The sequence below is a fragment of the Vicugna pacos genome, chromosome 29 (genome assembly GCF_048564905.1).
Source record: "Vicugna pacos chromosome 29, VicPac4, whole genome shotgun sequence".
Lineage (NCBI taxonomy): Eukaryota > Metazoa > Chordata > Mammalia > Artiodactyla > Camelidae > Vicugna > Vicugna pacos.
Window position 1 is genome coordinate 23,618,463 of NC_133015.1, and position 22,532 is coordinate 23,640,994.

A 22,532-nucleotide genomic window follows, 5' to 3' on the forward strand; every position below is an offset into this window, starting at 1 on the left:
TACCAGGAAACTCTTTAGGAAACAGCTACCCAGCCATCATCCTCCACCCATTCATTCACCTGTCTACCCACTGGTCTGTCTAATCTTCCTGCTTCAAGAAAAGATCTGAGCAGCAGACCCTAAGGAGGCACCAAGGTGCTCTGTTACTGATGGAATAGTCTTACTGATGAGCTGACCAAGCAAGACGGCAAAACGCAGAAATAGCCATCTGACAGTAACATTCGTTTTATAAAACTTAGTACTACATAAGCAGCATGTTATTAAGTAATGACAACATTTCTTCCCTATGACCTTCTTTTTAAAAATATTAAGGTAATCTATCATTTCCTTTTAATCTCACTCTGTTTTTAATGTCAAAAGGAAATGGTAGAGATTACCCTAATATTCAAATATATGTATAAGTTTATATATAAAATATATGTAATATTTATTAAAGAGAGAGAGGGTTATAGCTCTTTTTTTTCAAATTTTTGGAAATTATCAGACAAGCAGGAAAGCTTCACTTGACTCTATTCTCATATTGACCAAGTGTAGAATCATAAGAATTTTTTTTCCTACTCAGAGGACAGCTTGAAGGCAAAAAAGAGTTGTCTTTCTATAAATTACCCATGATGAGTGGTGACCAAGGAGAAAACAGGCATTGTTCACAAGCCCAGGCGTCCAGCAGCGGGCATTAACAGGGAGCCCCGTGGCCTGCGTCAGCAGGGGGCACTGTGTGGTCCTTGGGTTGTGACAACAGCAGCCAGCCCTGGTCCCCCAGACGCACAAAGCGGACCGCAAGCCCTTACCTTGCAGGGCCTGTAGGCTGTGCGTCTGCACGATGATGCAGAGCTGCAGGACCAGCTGCGGGGCACTCTCCAGGAAGGTGGCGAGCAGGTGCAGCATGCTCACGTCCGCGTACTCGTAGACCATCTTCCAGTAGAATCTCCATCGATCGTTCTCCCCGCTCTGCCGACTTCGGATGCCTAAGTATATGGTGTGGAAATATCTAGGAAGAAGACATGGAGAACGGGAAACACATGAGTGATAACTGATCCCTCAAACACTGGGCTGTTCTCTTTCCTGCCAGCCACCACGTACACACAAGCACACGCAAGACACGACTGCCTTAGTGGCTTATAACTTGAGGCTCAAAGTCAGCCCTTATTCTTAAATGTTCACTTTGAGGAGTCACTGCGATTGTGGTCCCCCTTAAAGGCGTTCCATTGCACTGCAAGATGAAGACCGAGGTGAGACTCAAGTGCGGGAGGGACTTGCTACGTTGACAATCTACATACACCTTTCTTGTCAGGTCCTCTGTGTGCTCAGCGCTGCTCAGGAGACGGGTGTCCCCAGGGCGGGATGCAAGTCTGACATTCTGGACTTATAAACCCTCCTGATGGCTTTTTAAAAACTTTCATTATTGAAAACTTCAACCTATACCAAAGAAGGAAAAATAGCATATTGAATCCATAATACCCTTTGCCTGGATTAAGTAATTACCAATATATTGAAAATATTTTTTCATTTATACCTCCACCTACTCCCTGCCACCAGGCTATTTTGAAGAAAAACCCCGGAATTATTTTTCACCTGTAAGTGTTTTATTAAAAACAATTTACAAACATAAATGAAATACCCTTATTACACTTACAATTAAGTGTGATTTCTTATTATCAAATATTCAGTACTCATATTTTCCTGATTATCATAATTTTTTTTTACAGTTTGTTTGAAATACAGTCCAAACAAGGTCTACACATGGTGGTGATTTGACGTGTGCCTTAGTCTCTGTCGCAGCATGGAGGCCTCTCCAATTTCTTTCCTATTTCCTGCGTACTTTGCATTGTCTTGCTTTTGATGGCTGTACTTGCATGGAGTGGTTACCGTATCAGTCCTTTGTGTCTTCTTCAATTGGGTAGTTAGGGTTAGAATTTTGATCAGATTCAAGTTTAATCATTATTAGCAATCATTCACGGCAAAAAGCAGGTTAAAACAGCATATGTGAAGTTCCCAATTAATAACTTAAACTATTGTGTGTGCGTGTGTGTGTCTGCGTACAGAATAAAGATTAACTACAAAATAATGTGGTGATTCTCTGAGTGGGACTGCAGATTATGGATTTATTATTTTTGAAACTCATAAGCAAAGTGTGATGGACTTCCTATAGCTAAACTTTAACTGCTGAGATGGCTTTAATATTTTAAAGCTTTTGGTATATATCATAAAATTATTCTCTAGAAAGACTGTACCAATGGGCAGTGTAGGAGTGTGTTTGTTTTCTTAAATCTTTGTGTATTATCATTGAAAGAAAAATCTTGTTAATTTTATGGGTGAAAAATAATGTTTCAATCAGTGACTCTCTTATTACTACTGAGGTTTTAGATTTGTAAATGCCTATTGGTCACTTATTTATTACTCTGTGATTTGCCCGAAGGTCATTTTCAACTGTAACACGTTCATGTTTAAGGACTTGAGTCTCACATTTAACTCCTTACATGGGCCACAGTAACCACACCACTGACACGTTCCACCACACACCTGGTCCTGTGATAGCACAGCTTGGAGCCATGGAGCTCTGTAGCTAGAGGGGGATTTATGGATCAGGGGTCCGAGTTCACACAGCTGAAAAGTGGCAGCTGGACCCAGACCCCAGACATTCTGCTGCCGAGTCTCGTGGTCTCATCACCCTGTCCAGTTCTAACTATCCTGCGATTTACCACATGCAGAAACATACTCACAGACAGAATTCACTGTATTTCTTCTGTCTTCTACATGTTTTTGTTTGTTTGTTTTTAGCTAAGAGACAATAGATGTCTAGGTGGAGAGGTTAAGAATTTTAGTTCTGGAGACAGAACAGAATTCCAGTTTGACTCCAGGGATTCTGAGTTTATTTTACGTTTATTTTCTGAGCCCTAGCTTTAACCTTGTGTAAAAGAAAAGGTGACGAAATAATTAAAAATAAGATTAAATGATGTACATAAATTACCAGGCAAGCAGTCATTCAACATTAGAAATTATTAGCAATGAGTTGTTTTAATTTTTTAAGGAGTCAAGTGGGGAGTAAGAATGTGGCCCTCAACGGGATTTCCTTTTCAGCTGCCTGGGACTCAAGGCATCTCAAGACTCAGGCATATGTGAGGGGCACCTTATTTCAGAGAACTCAAAGGCTACGGATCTTACCTATCATCTGTCTATCCATTCATCCACACACTCAGCCATTCATCTATTTTTGTTAGTCTTTCCAAAGAGAAAACAAAATAAGCAATGAGATTACTCCGCTGCTTGAAGAAAATCTCCTGGTAATCATCACCCATGTGAGAATATTAAGTACCGTATGTTAATTTTGCAAGTGAGAATGAACTGGGCAATCCTGCAGGCCAGTGCCATTTCCTGTTGGATGTGAAAGATGCTGTCTCTGAAAGGCCATCACATTTCATTCTGACAAACCTGTGTTTCTTCTTTCACAGCACGAAAAAGAAGCCAACTTATCCCATGAAGAGAAAAGACAAGAAGGTACGGATACTGCAAAGAAAGTAAAGTGACACGGCCCTTTATCTAATTAGCGCTCTGCCTTCTTGCTCCTTGGGTCACGGTGGGCTCACTCCTCATGCGGTGACGAGTCCTCCAAACTGGGTCCATGCAGACATTGCTGAAGAGGCACAGGGGAGCACGGGAGTTCATGGCAATGAAAAGATACTCATAGATGGCAGGGAGGATTCATAGAAAGCCATATTTACAGCTAAAATTTTAGCCATTACCAAAGGGTATCACTTAAGAAGGCCAAAAGTTTTAAGTCTTTGCCGTTGAAGATGAAGTCCGCAGTGAGAACAAGAGGGCAGGGGCTTAAACACACAGCTCCCCTCCGTGCTGTGGGAGATGTTCCGACGAAGCCCGCTCTGCAGTGTCAGCGTGTCCGCCTCCTCCTCTGAGCTGAATGCATTCAGAAGACATTTGCCATCTTTACTGAATGACTGATTCACTTTCTGACAGGGTCATTCTTATTATTTACTGTCTTGTGGGGCAATGCTAATGGAAGATAGAGTTCTTCTTAAATCACAAAAGGTCACCAGGAATTCTGCACCAACTTTACCAACATAGTCTTGATCTTGACCCAACAATATCTCAATTTCGTAACAGCCTCAGCGTTGCTGAAGAGGCGGGCACAAACGCACCTACGTGACTCCCTGTCGTGCCTCGTGCGCAGACGCCTGCATGTAACTCCACGCCCTCCGCAGAAAGTCTAGTTCAGTGATTTTCCTGAAGATTTAAATTGCATTCAAATTGTCAGCCTCTTTTCATCAGTGTTTTCCGGGTGCAAAGAGCAACCTGGACTCAGGTCACAGCCTCTCACATTACCAACTTCAGACCTGCACGTAACACAGCGAAAGCAGTAAGCTTGGGAGGAAGAGCCTAACCGTTCAGCATGTCAGGCATTGCACAGCTAGTGTGCGTGTGAGCCACAATTTAACGTGACTGAGATCATCTTCACATCACCTGCGGGGAAGCGAGGTGTGTGTAGCTCCTGTTGCAGAGGGCCCGCGCTCACAACAACACTTCAGTCCTTGTTGTTCGATCAGATGTGAACTACTGGTACATCAGTAGCTGAATCAGAAATCATTAGTAGCTGTGAGGATGCTGTGCATGTATATTCTAATGCTGAATTTTCTCTGTCTTACAGCACATTAAACAGTTTAGCTGTTAACAGCTTTATTTTTACTAGCTGAAAAATGCAGAGTAAAATCTGTGCAGAACTTTAAAGAAATACATTAATAAACAGTGACTTCAGCAACTGCTGTTCTCTTCTGTTGGCGGGCTACAAGCAAAGCGTCACACTATTGTATGTGTGTGTACACTCACGGGATACACATATCACACTACACACGGCTGTCTGTCTGTCTGTGTCTGTGTATCTATGTATCTAATCTCCTCAACAACAGGCGCTGATAAGGAACAAAATTGTGTGCTTTGTCACCTTAAATGTTCTGTATGGAGTATGTTGAACAATGGCCACAACCACAGAACCTTGTTTTAACACCAAAACATCACGTTTCTGTTGTCTCCATTTATGCCAGTGATAGTAAAAACGACTAATATTCTGGCCTATATTTCAACAGTGGAAACTTTTCCTCGTGGCTATTGTTTTAAAGTTAGATTCTATTTCCCATTAATTGTCTCACAGGGGAAGACGTGCCTTAGTAGGGGAAGAATGGTTGGGTAACCTTACGATTGACACAAGCATCAGGGGTCACAGGTATGAGGCCAGCCTGAGCCACCCTCACCCGAGGGGCCCGGAGCGAGCTGTCACTGTGCTGCAGGGCCAGCCCCTCGCACGGCCCCACGCTCGGCGGTCACCGCGCCCTGGGTGTGGGTGACCCCGCTCACCGCCAGCCCCTGAGCCCTCCAGCGTGCGCGGGCGCGGTGCGTGTCTCCTGTGCTGGTCACAGGTGTTCGCGACAAGGAAAGAGAGGTGGTGAACATACTCGGGGTCTCCCTAGAAATCCTCGAATGGGACAAGAATCTCCACACCTTTTGCTCATTCATCATACTTTTATTTTTCTCCCCAAGCACAACCCTGCCTCTCAAACTAATGAGGCTTCAGCTTTCTCTGCATGTATCTGACCCATGAGCTGTGCTTTCCTCACCTCTCTCTCCTGCTCGGATAATTAGAATTAATTTGGGTCCTCAGAGGAGAATGGGCCTCCAGTGCTATTAAGATATTAAGAGCTTCATATCACGGTATAGGGCCTTCTCGCGTACGTGGGCTTACACAACGGAGAGGCTTACTCAGTTGGCATCCTGTAGTTAATAAAAAGGCTCTCTAATCGATTTTATTTTTATTCATCTCTGAAAATAAAATTTACCTATGGGATATGGTTGTTTTTAGTTTTCATGCATATGTCTCATAAAGACACTTGTTACATAAACAGGGCCTTATGGATTTCCTCCAACCTAGAGCAGGAAATAATAGGATTTCTTTCTCCACCAAATAATTTTCCTTGTAATGGACCGCGTGTCCAGGGCCTCTGGGGCTACTTGGAAAGATCAGCTGAAACGGATGAGAAAGACATCGAGCTTGGAAGGAAGACTCTTTGTTCACTCCTACACCTCACCGCAGCCGGGCCCCTGCGGGGAGCAAGAGGAGCGTTTCTCCCTAGATTATTCTTTTTTTGAGAGTCCCAGGACACTAACGTTTTAATAGTAAAATATGTGTTACAATGGAGAAGGTGGCTTAGAGCAAAGAGACGAGTGGCTGCTATTTGACAAAATGCTGGCGTGGTGTAACTTAAACTCAAGCCTTCAAAAGATGGAGAGGCTTCTGGTGGAGATTATTAACTATGTTTTTTAAAAAAAACAGATTAAGAGAACATTTGTTCTTATGATTCAGGAAATAGCGATTCTAATAGAACAAGAAACTTTATCCTCAGCCTCGTCAAACTGGTTGATTTTATGACAAATGAGGAAACTTCCGCGTGTGTGCGTGTGTGCGTGTGTGTGTGTGTGTGTGTGACGTTTTATTCTTTTTAAAAGACAACATATTGCCTTGCAGACTTTCAATCCTTCACTTGAGCAGACTTATGGAAATTTATAGTTTAAAAAGTTAGCTGAAAAAATCCACAGGCCTGGGGCATCTGCCCAGTCACAGCCAGGGGTGACCAAGCGGGGAGGGAGGTGAGAAGGTGGGGGGAAGGCGGCAAACACCTGGTTATACCCCGGGGAGGCTGTGTTTCTGGGTGGTACCCAGTCCTGTCTGAAGGGTCCCTGAGCAGACGTACACTGCAGGGACCACTTCACCAGCACCTGTGGGCGCTTAGAGCTGTTCAGGTCCAAACACAAACATTTTACCTTCTCTTTAAGAGAAGTTTTATTACTGTCCGTAGTGTCATTATAATTTTACTGTATATTCATTTATTCATCCGTTGCAAGGGAAGAAGAGATTTAAATCGTGTCTGTCCGGAATCTTGGCAGAATGGGACAACATAAAACACAGCGCGGTGGGAAGATGGGGGGCAGCAGGACTGTGGGGCTGCACGCTCCAGGTCTGTGCAGAGGAGACCGTCACCCTGAGCCGCAGACCCCCCTCCCTTAGCCAGGTGGCCTCACCATCCACGGAGGCCTTCGACTGTGCCCTGTGCAGCGCGATTCTGAGAGGAGAGCGCTCAGTGTTCACCTGCTCACGCTCACCTGGGCTGGTTCAGTCTAGAGTGTATCACAGGTTCACTGTGAACACGGGCTTTCCGGGAGCAGAGAGCTGAGCGGGCCGGAGTGTTGGCCGTGGCATCAGTGCAGCGGGAGGAAGGTGCGATGACTGTCACCCCGTGCTGACAGCTAGCGCTCCTTCCAGGACTGGAATGTCCCTTCCTGGGGGCAGGGGGAGGCTCCGTGTAATAACCGTCCGGAGTGGCTCACGGAGATGAGGCAGGAAAGGGGGAGACCCTTCTCCACCATCATAGACGTAATTATCCCCTTATTCTATATGCTCAGCAATCTGTTCTCAACTGTTTTTAATAACCCAGAAAAAATTGTCATGCCACAATCAACTGCAAAACTTCAGCGAGTGGGATGTGAAAAAACAATGTGCTACGTGGACAGGGGGCTGGTCCCCCATCTAAGCAGTCTAAGAGCATGTGGAGTCCCAAATAGGGAGACCGCCAACCAAGCTGGTAACTGTAGAGACGTCCCCTGGGAACTGTGCCCACAGACAAAAAGTTCAGTGTTTCCAAAGGGAAAGTCCCCTTGATCTAAACCAACGCGCTCATTTCCTCATCCATTCACTCAGAAGTATTTATTGAGCACTTACTTGAGACCGGACTCCTCTTTGACTCTGGGAAGAGAGCAGGGAATGAAATGTGTACATAATTCCAGTGGGGGACGCAGACAATAAGCGAGGTAAACAAGCAGAGGATAAAATACAAAAGCTCACGCTAAATGCCAAGGGGAAATAAGCCAGGAGAGGGCATAAGGACTGTCAGGGGGTGCCTGTCAATTTAGTTACACAGCCAGGGACGTTCCCTGGAGTGATGAAGTCTGGGTCAGCATCCGAAGAGGGGGATGCAGTGAGCCTCCTTCACGTGAAACTGCAGGAGGAGCGGCGCAGGCGGGCGAGGCGGGCGGGACGAGCTGCGGCGGGGGTGTCCGAGTCCGGCCCGGAGCACGAGGTCGGTGGGTACCAGCGGGCGGGGCGGGGTGGGGGGAGGAGAGGAGGTGGGAGAGCGCTGCGCGGCTGTGCGCACGAGAGGGGAAGCTTCTGAGGGCCTGAGCAGGCGGGGAGCGTGTGCTGCGCGTAGCATGAGGGGCGCGGCCCCAGCGCGGCTGCTGCCATTACCCGGCGAGCGCCGGCCGCGTGCACCTGCGAGCAGCGGTGGAGAACCGGGCAGGTGTCTGCTGCTCGGAAGTCGAGGCCGGGGGCATTTCCTGCCAGGTCGGACATGGGTGTGAGAGAAAGAGGAAGCAGCGCTGATTCCCAGGGCGTTGCCCTGAGCTGCTGCAGAGGTGGAGCCGCGTCTACGGACGAGGAACCCGCGCTGAGCAGGCGACGATGGCTCAGGCGTGTTCTCTGTGAGAAGCTTTAAAATATCCAAGTGGAGGCCTTGGCTCGGCCGCTGGAGGGAAGGCTTGAATTCCAGCGCAGATTCGGGAGGCATTTTAGTATTGAAAACCCCAGGAGGAGCGCCCCCTTACTCACCCTGAAGGGGCGCCTCCTCGCTAAGCTCGGTGTGCCTCTGACCGGGCTTGATTTGAGGTCCACCGAGAGGGCTTTGCGGCGACACCGAGGGCGGGCCTGCGGCTTCTCTCGGGGAGCGCGACCGAGGCCCGGCCCAGGCGGGAAATAGCGCTGCCGGAGATGGGCACCGGGGTCCTTTCACACCCCCAGGAGAACGCTGAGCGCCACGGGCTGGAGATTAATGCGATGAGAAGGTTTCCACGACGTATAAACCTGGAAGCCGTTTCGGTCACCTTTCCTCAGCGGATGTGCTGGTGAAAATGACACAGGTGTCTCCAGAAAGTCCTTCCTTGCAGAGTAGCCAGAAACGGCGGCGCAGCCCCGTAACCGGCTGGGGAGGACTCGGAAACGCAGAGAGTCTAGGGCCCCCCCATGGACAGTGAAACCCCTGCCCGTGGCCCCTTGTCACCCGTGCCCTGCTGCGTGGTGAGGGCTGTCCCCCAGCCCATGTGCAGGGCAGCTTGGAAGGGCTGAGGGGTGAACGCCCTGGTCAGTCCTCTGCCGGTGACGAGGGGGATGGTTGGATAAACACCCCAGCTGCCTCCGGTGATGTAATTCTGAAGTGTATTCTCCACTGCCTGGGAGAGTCCCTGTGGCCCCGAGTCCCGGCGGCCCACAGTGTCACCTGCTCATTGACACGCCCCCTTCTGACTGCCTTCCCATCCCTGTTCCACGTCCCCCACCACCCATCAGTGCTTCCTGGGATTGCCTTCAAACAACCCACTTATGCTCAAACCCTCCTTTTAGTTACATTACAGGTTCACAGTAACAGCCAGAATGATGCACTTTCTTCCTCTGGACAAAATCCTCCAAAAATACCACTTGCTTTGCATCAGGGCCATGCTCAGTAGCCCCCACATGGCTCCCAAGTTTCCTGTTGTGCCTTAGTTCCTCTGCCAAGCTCTCCAGACTTCCTCTTGCCAGGCTTGACTTCACAGGTTATCTCATTGCCTGGCGATGCAGGCGGGACCCATGCAGATAGCTCCCCCGGTCCTGCGTGCCCCCTTTCCTTCTTCCCTCGGTGTCTGCTCACACTTGTCCTCCCTGCACCAAGTGTCCAACCAGATCCAAATGCCGTTCCTCCACACTTGGCTCAAGCTTCTCCTTACCTCCATTTCTGCCCCAGTGATTCGTATCCCCTGAGATGGTGTTGGACTCATGCAGCACCCAGTCTTATGCCCAGTGATCCCTAATTCACGAAAGAAAAGTAGGTTTTGTTTTGCACGCAAACTCTGATCCAGTGGAGATGACCATGCTGAGAAGCGTTCTGAGCTGGCCTTTGAGCCCCTGGGGACCACATGGTGACCTCTGCCATCAGGCGGGTATTTGCCCCAGTTGCTCCATGTGCTGTTTGACCTTGACTCTCAGTAGATTACAAGTCCCTTAAGGTGGATATTCAGTGGTACATATTTTCTCTCTCTTTGTCTCTATACAAATCATCAGTCTAAACGTAGATTCATTAATCTAAACAAAGCTGAATTATGAGGTTCAAATATATATATATCACACACATACACACACACGTTGAGTGTGTCACGAACCAACACCACCACCACACGCTCACCGTACATCCCGCAGGCCCAGCTGAAAATGCATTTCCCCTGGCTGGCAACCACGAGTTGTACACGCAACTGACTGTAAATGATTTAAAACCTTTCCTTGCCGTTCCCACCTCTGAGCATTCTGCTGCACGGCTCTTCCTCCTGTGCCATATCATATTTTATTATCAACTAGTGCCTCCCAGCTAATTTTCTTTAAAATCACAAAATAAATCAAGAGAGAATGGGAACGCACACTCATTCTTTCAGGATCTAATTGGAGCCGTTCCGGTAATTTATGAACTAACATTGTACGTTGTGCTTTGGACTCAATTCAGCAACATCAGTGGTCAATGAGACTTGATTTTGTGTTTCATATCACAGAGGAAAAGCCAACTGGTTTCTCACATTATTTAGAGGATGGCTTTAGTTGAGGAAAAATAATACTAGAAGAATCCAGCACGTTCTCATAGGCTTTGTGTGAACTTCCATTGTGGTTTACGGAAATGTGATTCAGGATGGTGTACTACATATTAAAACCAATGTAAGATTTAATTGAAACTTAAAGGGAAGCTCTTACTAATTTACTGCCTATCACGTAATTTTCAGCACACTGCGTAAGTAACAAAAGACTGCCTACAGCCCTCTGTTGTTTTATCATAGCCCAGAATTAAGTTATACTTGCTGACATTTTTAAAAAAGGGTGTCATGGCCCCTGACTTGAGCTTCCAATTTGGTTCTGAATGGTAGCTGAAGGGTGTGCAGGGAACTCTGAGGGAGGTAGGGGGTAAGAGGATGTCTGAGCAGTTTCACAGTTTGCTTTCAGCCTTCAGCCTTCTGGAAAGGTCAGACAAAGAAAGTAACAACAACTTCCTGCCTAAAGCAGAGAAGCACTGGGTAGAAAGCTTTCTATATGTTTTCTCAGTCTCCTCGGATGCTTGATGACGGTGGTGTTATCGACTCCCTTGGGCCCATGGGGAATCCTTACATCAGAGGGCATTTAGGAAGGTCGTGCAGCTAGTAAGCAGTTGAACTGATCATAGAGGCCCTTTCTGTTGGCCTCCAAAGTCCATGCCATCTACACACAGTCACACCCACTTCAGCATCCCTGCTTATCAAACCCCGCCAGGCTCCCAGTCCAGGAAAATATGTCAGCTCCCTATGCTTGAGTCACCACTTGCTTGAATCATCAAAATGTTATTTGGGGAATATTACTCAGCCATAAAAAAGAAACACATGTTTGCCGTTTGCAGCAATGTGGATGGACATAGTGAATATTATGCTTAGTGAAATTGAGTCAGATAGAGAAAGACAAATATTGTGTGACATCACTTATATGTGGCATCTAAAAAAATAACAAAAATGAATATATTTGCAAAACAGAAACAGACTCACAGACTTAGAAAACAAACTAGTGGTTTCCAAAGGGGAGAGGGAAGAGGGCAGAGACAAATTAGAGGATGGATTAACAGACAGAGACCACTATGTATAAAACAGTCAACCAACAAGTATATATTGTACAGCACAGGGAATTAGAGCCATTATCTGCTAATAACTTTTAGTAGAGTGTAATCTGCAAAAATGCTGAATCACTAAGCTGCTTACCTGAAGCTAATGTTAATATTATAGAGCAACTATACTTCAATAAAAGATTAAAATATGATTTGGGTCAGAACTAATGTGTTCCTTTAACATGGATAGAACCTGGTACGCTGTATGGTTCAGAGCAGCCTGTGAGGTGTGAGCTTCTCGAAGGCCAGGGTGAGGTTCCCATTCTGGGTCCTAATACGGAGCAATCTGCTTGTCAACGGCTGCATGAGATACTAATTTATTTCTTAACTAATTTTGTCACACGTAAGCATGAAAGTGTTTGAAAATGTTGACAAGTGATTCTCTCGAAACCCCCGCTGCCTGAGCCCTGCCTCCCGGGCTCCTGTCCAGCTTCAGCTGTTGCCGAGCTCAGTGGCTTCGTGCAGCGATAACGGGGTGGAACGGTGCTGCAGCTGAAGTCTTTTCTCCTAATCTATGCCCCAGGACTTCTCGTTCTTGGGGCCACCCTTGACCAGGGAGGATTAGAGGAGTCTTTGGTCAGAACTCCCCTCTTCCCTTGCCCAGGTGTGTCCAGCTCTTTGCCCCCAGTGGTGACCAGCTCAACAGTACACCCCGGACTGGTGGTCCCTTCTGTCGGTCTCCCACTCCCAAACCCTGGAACCATGTCCGCAGACAAGCCGCATGCACACTAGCTCTTGTCTCAGGCTCAGATTTCGCTCTCAGTGAATCTAGAACTTTATTTTTCTCCTCATGAATTGTGTGGGAGGAGGGACTAGGTAAGTGCAAGTTGCCCAAATTAAAGATGCAAATTTAAACCCAAAATTTGGGAGAGCAATTAACATTTTTAAAAACAGATCCTTTTTTAAAAAAATTTTGGGAGCAGATCTCTCTCAAATCCACACGACTTTCTATTTTCATGACGCCTAACAAAATTCTTACATTTTTAACTTATTGCTCAGTTAAGTTTGTCATACAGGGCATGCCAAACCAGCCTACTTCTGTAATCAGTTTTTGTTTCCAGCGGGCTCAGGCAAGAGATGGTACGGGAGACGTGCTGTTTATAGAAAAGGGAGACACTTCCCATGGAATATGGCGGCAGGATAATCAAATGTCACATGGTTGACTTTCCTATAACACAGCGAGGAAAATACCCCGCCTTTCCGTCATGAGTAAGAAAACTACTTACCCTGTTCCCAGGAGGACCACAGCGCTCAGAGATGAGAACCGCTAGCAAAGGGGCTTCTTTGAGAAAAGCATCTTTCAAGGTATTTTAATGTTTTCAGATCGTAGGAGCATTTCAGAGCCTCCCCTTTCACGTCCACCTATTTTTTTTAAATCGTTTATTTTGTCGTCACCCCTCCCACCACATACAAATTCCCTCTCTCTCATCCCCTCCCTTCTTCCCTCTCTCCCTTTCACTAGCTTCTGTCTTTTCTCCGCGTTAACATTTAATGTGATACGTTCTTCCTGGATGTTTTCACACTGCCCCAGCATGAGCTGGCAACGAAGAGTAAGAACACACAGCCTGGGGCGTTGCTGAGCAGCCTTCGTTGCACATCTAGGACTGCAATGACTAGTTGAGAAGCACGGGCTTGATTCACAAAATATCGTAAAGGAATACTGAATTGCATACAGGCCCTCTGAAGGTGAAAGAGAAACATGAGGAAAGTATAAAAACTAGTGAAACAAAAAAACATGATTTGATTAATGGGGCATCCTCATTCAAGGGTCCAGCTGGGGTTCCGGAAAGCTCCATGTTGACATTTCCAGGAACTATAAATTCTTTTTTGTTGAAAGATCACATGGGTTCCCCATTGCCATTTCCCACTGAATTCCTGAATTTACTGGCGGCAGCCGCATCTACTTTTGGGGAAGTGATCGAGGCGTGACGTAACGACCTCACACTGAAATGTTTCAGGGCTAAATACAAAGCAGAATGGTTAAAGTGTGTATTCACAGAATATCAACATTTCTACCAAAAGAGACTTGCAAATTTAGGTTTGTTTGCTTTATGGAGCTTGGCTATGAAATAGGTAAGTTCACTAGTTTCTTTGTTTAATGATAGAATGAATGTTCATTGTGAACCCAACATACACATGTTGCCATGCTAGTCACTGAGAGATCCAGAAATGACCAATAAAAAGTTCTTGACTTCCTGGTTTTTATAATCTAGTAACAGAGAACTGAAATGTACCCTCCTAAAATTATAAATCAAATACTTAAATACACCCTGGAATATTGTTCTCTCTCCCCCTCTAGTTCCCATTTCTTTCTTCACACAGGCAACCATTAAAATGTGTTTAATATGCATTCTTTTAATTGGCATTTGTTCTTAAAAGACTTTTCACTTAGAAATAATTTTAGACTCATGTAGAAACTGAAAAAACTAGTACAAATAGTACCAAGAGCTCCCATGTGACCTCCTCCCAGGTTCCCCAAATGGTAACATCTTAGATAATCACAGTACAATTATCAAGCAGAATATTGACATTAAATATGAAAATGAACATATGCATGTATGTGCAAGACTGGGACATTGCGCTGTGCACTAGAAACTGACACGTTGTAATTGAGTGTACTTCAATAAAAAATTTTTTTAAAAGAACGTTAGTCAAAAAAAAAAGGATGTTGACATTGACATCGTCAATACTATGAACTAAGCTACACACCTTGCTTGGCTTCTGCCAGTTTTTACAAGCACGCTGTTTTTCTCTTTTGGTGTATAGTTCTATGAAATTTTATCACACGTGAAGACTCGTTAAAATGTCACCACAATCAGGCTAAGCTTATCCCAGTAAACCCCCTTGTGCTACCCACTCACAGTTACACCAGACTCTAACCCCACCCCTGGCAGTCGCGGATCCGTTCTCCATCACCAGACTGTTGACATTTCAAGAATGTTGTACAAAGGGAACCATACAGTGTTTAGAGATCGGTTTTCTTCACTTAGCACAATGTCCTTGAGACCCGTCTAAGCAGTTGTGTGTCAGTCATTCATTTCTCTCTCCGGCTGAGCTGTATTCCGCTGTGCGGATGAGCCGCGTTTGCTTATCCATTTACCCTCTGAAGGACATTTGCACTGTCTCCATGTTTTCGACTATAAATATAGTGCCTGTAAATATTCAAATGCAAGATTTTGTGTGAATGTGTGTTTCCCTTCTCTAGAATAAATTGCTATGAACGGAACTGCTGGGTCCCATGGTAGATGTCGTGTGATGGTCTGAGACACTGGCTTCATTCTTGCATTTATTCTGTCAGTGGCATTTGTTTACTGAGTGACACTGTGTTAAAATATTTTTGCTTGCCTTTTCCATACACTGCCATGTTTTTAAGATCCATGTATATTGCTATATGCATATCTAATTCACATAGAGATATTCTCTTCATTGCTGCATAGTATTGCAAGGAATCTCTTTATTTCAAATAACCCTGTAATTAGTCATTTTATAAAGCAAGTGATGCTTCGGAAATGTGTATCCGGGTCAATAATTTGTTCAGTGAGTTTAAGTTTCTGTTTATTGGGTTGCCCAACGTGCTGCGTATCTTTGTTGCCTCTGGGTTTGCTTCATGGCTTTACATATTGATGGAAATACTCCGAGCCCCGCAGCGGCTAAGCTCAGACTCGGGCCGTGCATGCAGGAGAGTCCCCGTCTGTCTAAGAGCGTCACAAAGCTCATGGAAGCAAAGCCGGCCACCCACGCGCGGAGCAGCTCCAGACTCAGGCTCTTTCTGTAGGTTGCTCTCAAGCTCAGAACAGCTGATCCCAGGATCTGATCCGAAGGATACGGCTGAAGGACCTGACAGCGGCATGAAGGAACCCAGGGGCAGTGTCATCGTCAGCAAGGCGCCCGGAGAACTGTCTGCAGGCCTCAAGTAAGTCATTTTCACACAAGCCTAGAGGGCGCTCGTCCTCAGTCCTTCAGACACACAAGAATTATTTTTTGCTGTAACTTTTTCATATAAAAGGAGGTAATGCTTGGAAGGGCCCACAGGCTATCTATACGTCTATATGTACACCCATATATATCTCAGGTCATCAGGCCATTGGTTGCTTTATTAAAAATACTTTAAATGCACAGGTATCACAGGTACAGAAGGCTGGTGTTTCTGGTGACTCCAGGGCGCTGGGATTTGAGAGGGTGGCCTAGGAACATTGCTGCAAATTTGATCAGATCAAAGTTGAGTGTCCATCAGAATTACCGGGAGGCCAGGTTAAAACACGAAGAGCTGAGACCTTCCCTCAGAGTTTCTGATACAGTAAATCAGAGAAAGGGAACAGGAATTTGCTGATGCTGCTGGTTTGGGGCCACATGTTGAGAATCTCTGCTGTGGATAAAGTGGGACCAGGACCCAGCCCTGAGCTCCAGTTACGTCTGATTAGTGGGCACACTTGTGCCAGTCCTCCTGATTTAGTTTGTATCCTCCAGACTCACAACGGACTCCATGAATGTATCGCTGAAGTAACTTTCACCATATTTAGCTTCTGGCAGCAGCCACTTCTGTGCCCCTACATGGTCATTCACAGTGTTTACCAAACACCTGAGCTTCTACGTCCCAGGACATTCACTCCTCTCGCCCAGTTGTCTCCCCTCAAGTAATGCCCTCTGTGCTCACGTCTTAGGGCTAAGTAGGAAATGTTATTCTTCCCTGCTTCTTTCTTTTTTTCTTATTAAAATTGTACATGAGTGATGTCAGCAAAATGGCCAACCAGGTCTTTGCTCCCCGAAGAACATTAAATAAACACTAGAGACTGGAACTCTGCAAGTCAAAGATCTACAGCAACCAAGGGAACGCACAATCAAGAAAAAGCCACGTTGAAAAGGGTAGGAGATTTTGTGCCATTTTGACTCACCCTTGGCTCACCCCCTTCTCAGCACCATATAGCCTGATTTGGGGCATGAAGCCGTCTGGTCCCTGTGTCCCTTCCACAAACAAGAGGATGCAGGGCAGACAAAATTTGCAACAATTTAACCTGTCTAGGGGCAGCCGAAGGGACTGTTCTCCGTGCCCGCTAACCTGGAGCACAGATGGCTAAAAGCGCAGCTCAGATTCCAGGCTAGCAGACGCCAAGGAAGGCAACTGTCGTGCTCAAGAGAACTGCAAAGGGACTGCAGACCTTCAGGCTTCTGCAGCAAGCGATTATTGATTTAGGAAGACGACAGAACAGCTAACTCCCTGAGAAGAAGCGGAGGGTGAGACTCCTAGGGAAATTAAAGTGTTTAAAAGCAGTCATGTACACAGGAGAACCAGGAAGGAGCAGTGACTAGCTGAGTGAATAAAAAACAGGCTCCAACTACATGCTACAGCAATTCTCAAACACTTCCAAAAAACTGAAGAGAAGAGAACACTTCTCAACTCATTCTGAGGCCAGCATCACCTTCATACCACAATCAGACAAAGATACCCCCAAAAAAGAAAACTGATTTCCCTGATGACTATTTATGCAAAAATCCTGTTCCAAATAACAGCAAGCTGAATTCAACAATATATTTACAAGATTACATACCTTTGACTAAGCGGAATTTGATCCTGTAATGCAGTAATGGTTCAACGTATAGAAGTTAATCGGGGTAATACGGAATGGAGGAAAAATAACAACATGGTCATCTCAATTGATGCAGAAAAAATATTTCAAAAATTCAGCAGCTTTTCATGATGAAACCACTCAACAAACTAGAAATAAGCCAGATAAGAAAAGCCACAGCTAATGTCATACTCAATGGTGAAAGACTGAAGGCTCTTTCTCTGAGGTCAGGAGTAAGACAAGGATGCCACTCTCACCAATTCTACTCCACAGAGTATTGAAAGTTCTCGTCACAGCAATTAGACACAATAAGCCCAGGAAAAGGTGTTTCATATCACTAATCATTATAGAAATGCAAATCAGAACCATGGTAAGATGTCACTTTACCCTCATAAGGATGGCTATTACTTAAAAAAAAAAAGAAATAACAAATGTTGGAGAGGGTGTGAAGAAATTGAAGTCTTTGTGCATTGTTGTTCGAAGTTTAAAATGATGCAGCTCCTTTGGAAAACAGTATGGAAGTTTCTCAAGAAATTAAAAACAGAATTATCGTATGATCCGTTTGTTCCTCTTCTGCATATTTCCAATAATTGAAAGCAGGGACTCAAACAGATATTCGTTCACCCAATTACAATAGCCAAAGTTAGAAGGAACAAAGTGTCCATCAATGGATGAATCCATAAACAAACTGTGGTGTATACATGTAATGGAATATTACTCAGCCTTAAAAAGCAAGAGAATTTTGACACATGTTACAATATGGGTGAATCTTAAAGATATTATGCTAAATGGAATAAACTAGTTCCCCCCAAAATACTGTATTTACATGAGGTGCCTAAAATAGTCAAATTCATAGAGACAGAAGTAAAAGGGTGGCTTTCAGTGCTGGGAGGCAGGGGGAGTGGGGATGGGGCCTCAGTCTGGGATGATGAAAATGTTCCGGAGATGGATGGTGGGGATGGTTGCACAACAGTGTGAATGTACTTAATGCTACCAAACCATACACTTAAAAATGGTTAAAATAGTAATGTTTATGTTACAGATATTTTACCAAAATAAAAAAAAAAGATTGCATAACATGCAACTTGTCCCCTTGTGCTCAGAACCTGTGCAAAATGCAGGTCTCCCCAGCCATGCACGCGTGAGGCGGCAGTGCAGACTTTACCCACCCACCATCCTGCTCTGGTCAGCAAGGTGGGGGAACGGTTAGGGGAGGAAGCACTTCACGGAGAGGATGCTACTGACCCCCAGCGAGGAAGATGACGAGCCTCATCTTGGGGACAGTGGAAGACGCCTGGATAAGGCCAACTCAGGGATACAGAGGTGCAAATGTCAGGACATTTGGGACCGCAGCAGGAAGCTTAGAGGAGCGCAGCTTCATTACTTTGGGTAGAAGCAGCAACCCTTCAATGCACTACATTAAGGGGATTTAAATGGCATTTAATGCGCTGTGGACTCTAATACATATTTTTATAGAACAGCTTGTCTTTCCCATTTTTTTTCCACCCTCAGAGAATTCTGTACTAACACACATGATAACTGAGTGCTCACCATGTGATGATACCGCATTAAACCCTACGGGCATTTCCTTATTGAATCCTCATCTCCTGCCTCCGAGGTAAAGACAGTAATTTCCCTCATTTTCCAGGTGAGGGAACTGGATCTTGGTGAGGCTGGGTAACTGGAGAGAAGCCACATGACCAGTAAGTGGCACAGCTGGATGTTAGAGTGCTCTCAGCTGGACCGCCTCACTTATTTTTGTGACAGGTTCTGGGGAAGGAGGAATATTATATGCCAATTACAGAGCCACCAGTAATGTCTGATCTGACTCAGACGTGATGGTGGTGATGACGGTAATTATGCACCTTACACGTGTAACCATACTGATTCATGAAGTGCTTTATGTGCATTCTTCCACACCATCCGGAAATTAACTTTGTGGATTAGTTATTTTTCCCATTTTCCAGACGGAGCTGGAGGCTCAGTGAGGTTAAATGAAAACCGAAGTGGTAGAGCTCACATTTAAACCCGCCCTCCAGATGCTACGCTGGCATCTTTCACCACATCTTGCTGCCGCATGTGGGTGTGCTTTTGATAAACAGAAATTAAATCTTTAGAATCCTTAATTACTAACTTAAATACAATTCTGCTAAGCACAATCATGTTCTCTCCTATTTAGTGTGCTGCTTTTGTTGCTTAAATTTAGTCCATGTAGACGCTTTATGTAGACTCTACAGGCTAATTTGGGATTGTAGACCTCTCTTTCTTCCAACTCTTTCCCTATTCTGTTTTCCTCCATGATTTTAAATGCATCAGCTGTGAATTCTACCCTCCTGGGGCAGAGCATAAGAAGGTTTCAGAAGCCAGCTTTCCTGGTTGAAGGGCAAATGCCATATTATTAAATCAGGATGATTGTGAAGATTCCACACATATTTATTGAGGGTCCACCTCACTCCTGGCTGTGATCTGGGCACTGGAGACAAAGCTATGAACAAGAGGGCTAGGGTCCCCTGTCTCAGGGTGTCTAGGAGGTTGTGGAGAAGAGACTATGAGCAAATACACAGACAAGTTCATTCCAGAGAATGATTTCCATGAAGGAATGAAAACAGAGAGAGGGTGTGTGGTGGTGGGTAAGTTCAACTGAGTCAATGGGGGAGGGTTCTCTTAGGAGGGGACATGCCACTGAAATCTGAATGAAATGGCAGTGCCAACTCCGAGAAGGTTCAGGGAAGGGAGCTGCAGCAAGAGAATGGTAAGTGCAAAGGCCCTGAGGTCAGCATATTCAAAGAGCAGAAAGACAGTGACGAGGTGGCCTTACCGTGAGTGACAGGAGGTGAGGCTAGGTCGGGGAGCTGGGCCAGGCTCGGTGGGACTGGGTTGCCTCAGTAGGAGGCTGGTCCTTGCTGTGCAGGGTGAACCCCGCTAAGTGCCACCTGTGGAAACTGGATTTGGGTAAGAGATGGTGGTGAGGAGGTTGAAAGGAAGTAGATGGGTTGGGGATCTATTCTGGAGGCCAAGATGACGGCAGTTTCCAAAGACTGGAAGTCCTAAGAGTAGGGAGATGCACCCCAAGGCAATTGAGAAAACCTGAGACACTATCAGATATGATTTTGCTATTTGTGACATTCTCTGGAACATTGGTATTGGATCCCTGCCTCCAGACGGGCTCTATTGCCTCCTTATTCCCCACGTACTGTTCCAGTCACACGATGAACCTTTTCTTGGAAGCCTACACATGAAAAATTCAATCCATAGAAACTGGATTGTGAACTTTTCCAAGGTTTGGTTGACACCATCGCCCACTAGAGGAGCATTCTGACTGCAAAGCCGTGTCTCATGTTCTGCTGCCAGAGTTAACCACATGAATTTGGCAATTGGCATCTGTTTTGTTCTGGCCGAAAGGTCAGGCAGGCTTATTTTCCATGCAAAATGTCACAAAAGTCAAAGTTATCACAGGAAACACTCATTTTGACTCTGACAGTTTGCTGAGTTCTGTGTCAGCTATGGCTCCTTAAGGCTAAAGAATGTTTATAAAGTTGGAGGCAACCACTGGAAAGACACTGTGCTGCACTTCCGTCTGTTAAAGGGCACAAGTACAATTTGATGGCAAGGTCTCATTCAAGAATGGCTTTGGCGAAGTACAACCTGGAAGCGATTCAAGCCTATAATGCCTTAGTTATTAGGCGGTGAGGAGGCCTATGTTAAGTCCGGTTTGAGCTCAGTACGGTCTCCAGCAATGAATTAATAACAGTGTGTGTCCGAAATTAAAGGGGAGCAGGCCTTAAACACAGTACTTGGGCAGTTTGTGTGCTTTAAAGGCACTGAATTCCCCCCCTCCCGATCTTGTGAGAGTTGAAAGAGGCCTTCTAAGCAAGAAACGGATCTCAAGCATATATTGTAAATATTTAATTTTTTCTAAATGGGGAAGAAAATCCAGTAAATTCAGTGAAAGGGCCCTGACAGCCAAGCGGCTTCGGGGCGAACTGCAGAGTGAGCCGGGGTCCCGTGCCCGCCTTGCCTCCTTCACGTAGGGGCCCACTGGCCCAGCTTTGGTCTCCGCACATGCTGGTCAAAACCTTCTGACCAGAAATAGCCTGACATGCTTCGCATATGCCTTGGAGTGAACTTGACTTGTGTTTTTTTCCCCCTGGGGCTACTGGCATCCTAGCTCTCGCCTTTGGTAGAATGATTTCAAGCAGCAGAAATACATGAGACGAGCTTCTTCATTGCTCCCGAAATGGTCGTGTGCTTGGACTTCGAGCAGTGGTGCCCAGCCCGGGGGTAATTGTGCCTCCCCTCCCTTCCTGGAGGACACTGGAGGTCAATGTCTGGAAATACTCATTTTCCCAAACTGGGGAAGGAGAGCTGTCAGCATCCAGCAGACAGAGGCCAGGAACGCTGCTCAACGTCTCTGCCCAGGACAGCCTCCATCCACCCCACCCCCAACTAAAACATTATCTGGTCCCAAATGTCAACAGTGTTGAAGCTGCTAGTTCTTAGGGGAAAAAAAAAAAAAAGGAAGAAGCTACCTTATTTCCCTGCATAAACCCCTAGTGTCAAGTTGCCTTCTCAGCTTTATTCGCAATTTGCAAAGCATGCAGTCCAGATTTGGAAAACTGAACTAATGTTTAAACAACTTTCCAAATCTCAGACAAAGCCCTGAGTGGTGCCCGCACGGGACAGAGGCAAACCAGTGGCTTGAAGGCTGAACGGAGGTGAGCATTGCCGCCCGAAGAAGCTGAGATGTAACTGTGCTCTGAATCAAACCACACAGATTTTCTCCCCAAGGACCAATGAAACAAGCATGAACACACCGCAGAGGATTGTAACAGGGTCCAGCACACAGCACGGCGTCCAGGACGCGGCTCAAACTCACATGGCCTACAAGAGCCAGAAAAAGGCGGTCCGTTCTTAAGGAGGAAATTTATAATAACTGCTCTAAGGCTCACCTTTTTTCACTTGTTCAACTCATGCCCCCTCCTTCTTGATCACATGCTTTGCTGGGAGGTGTCAGTGGTGCAGTCACGTGTCGACGTGAATTTCGTCTCCACCACTGCTGAACCGGGAGTGAACTAGGGAGGCTGTTCTGTATTTCCAAGTAAGATGTTTAATCTTTAAAGCAAAAATAATACTTTCTAGGGTTGCAAAGATTAAGAGATAAGAAGCAGCTTTAGCCTAATTCAGTCCTTAATACATTGCTATCTTATGTTACATG

At 45.7% G+C, this 22,532-nt stretch overlaps 1 protein-coding gene across 1 annotated transcript in view; it reads right to left on the minus strand.

Annotated features, from left to right (window-relative positions):
- XKR4 (XK related 4) overlaps positions 1–22,532 on the minus strand; it is a 283,966-nt gene that overhangs the window by 96,065 nt on the left and 165,369 nt on the right. The window contains exon 2 of the mRNA XM_006204724.4: positions 789–988. Within this exon, the coding sequence (XP_006204786.2) occupies positions 789–988 (200 nt within the window). The remainder of the gene's footprint in view (positions 1–788; positions 989–22,532) is intronic.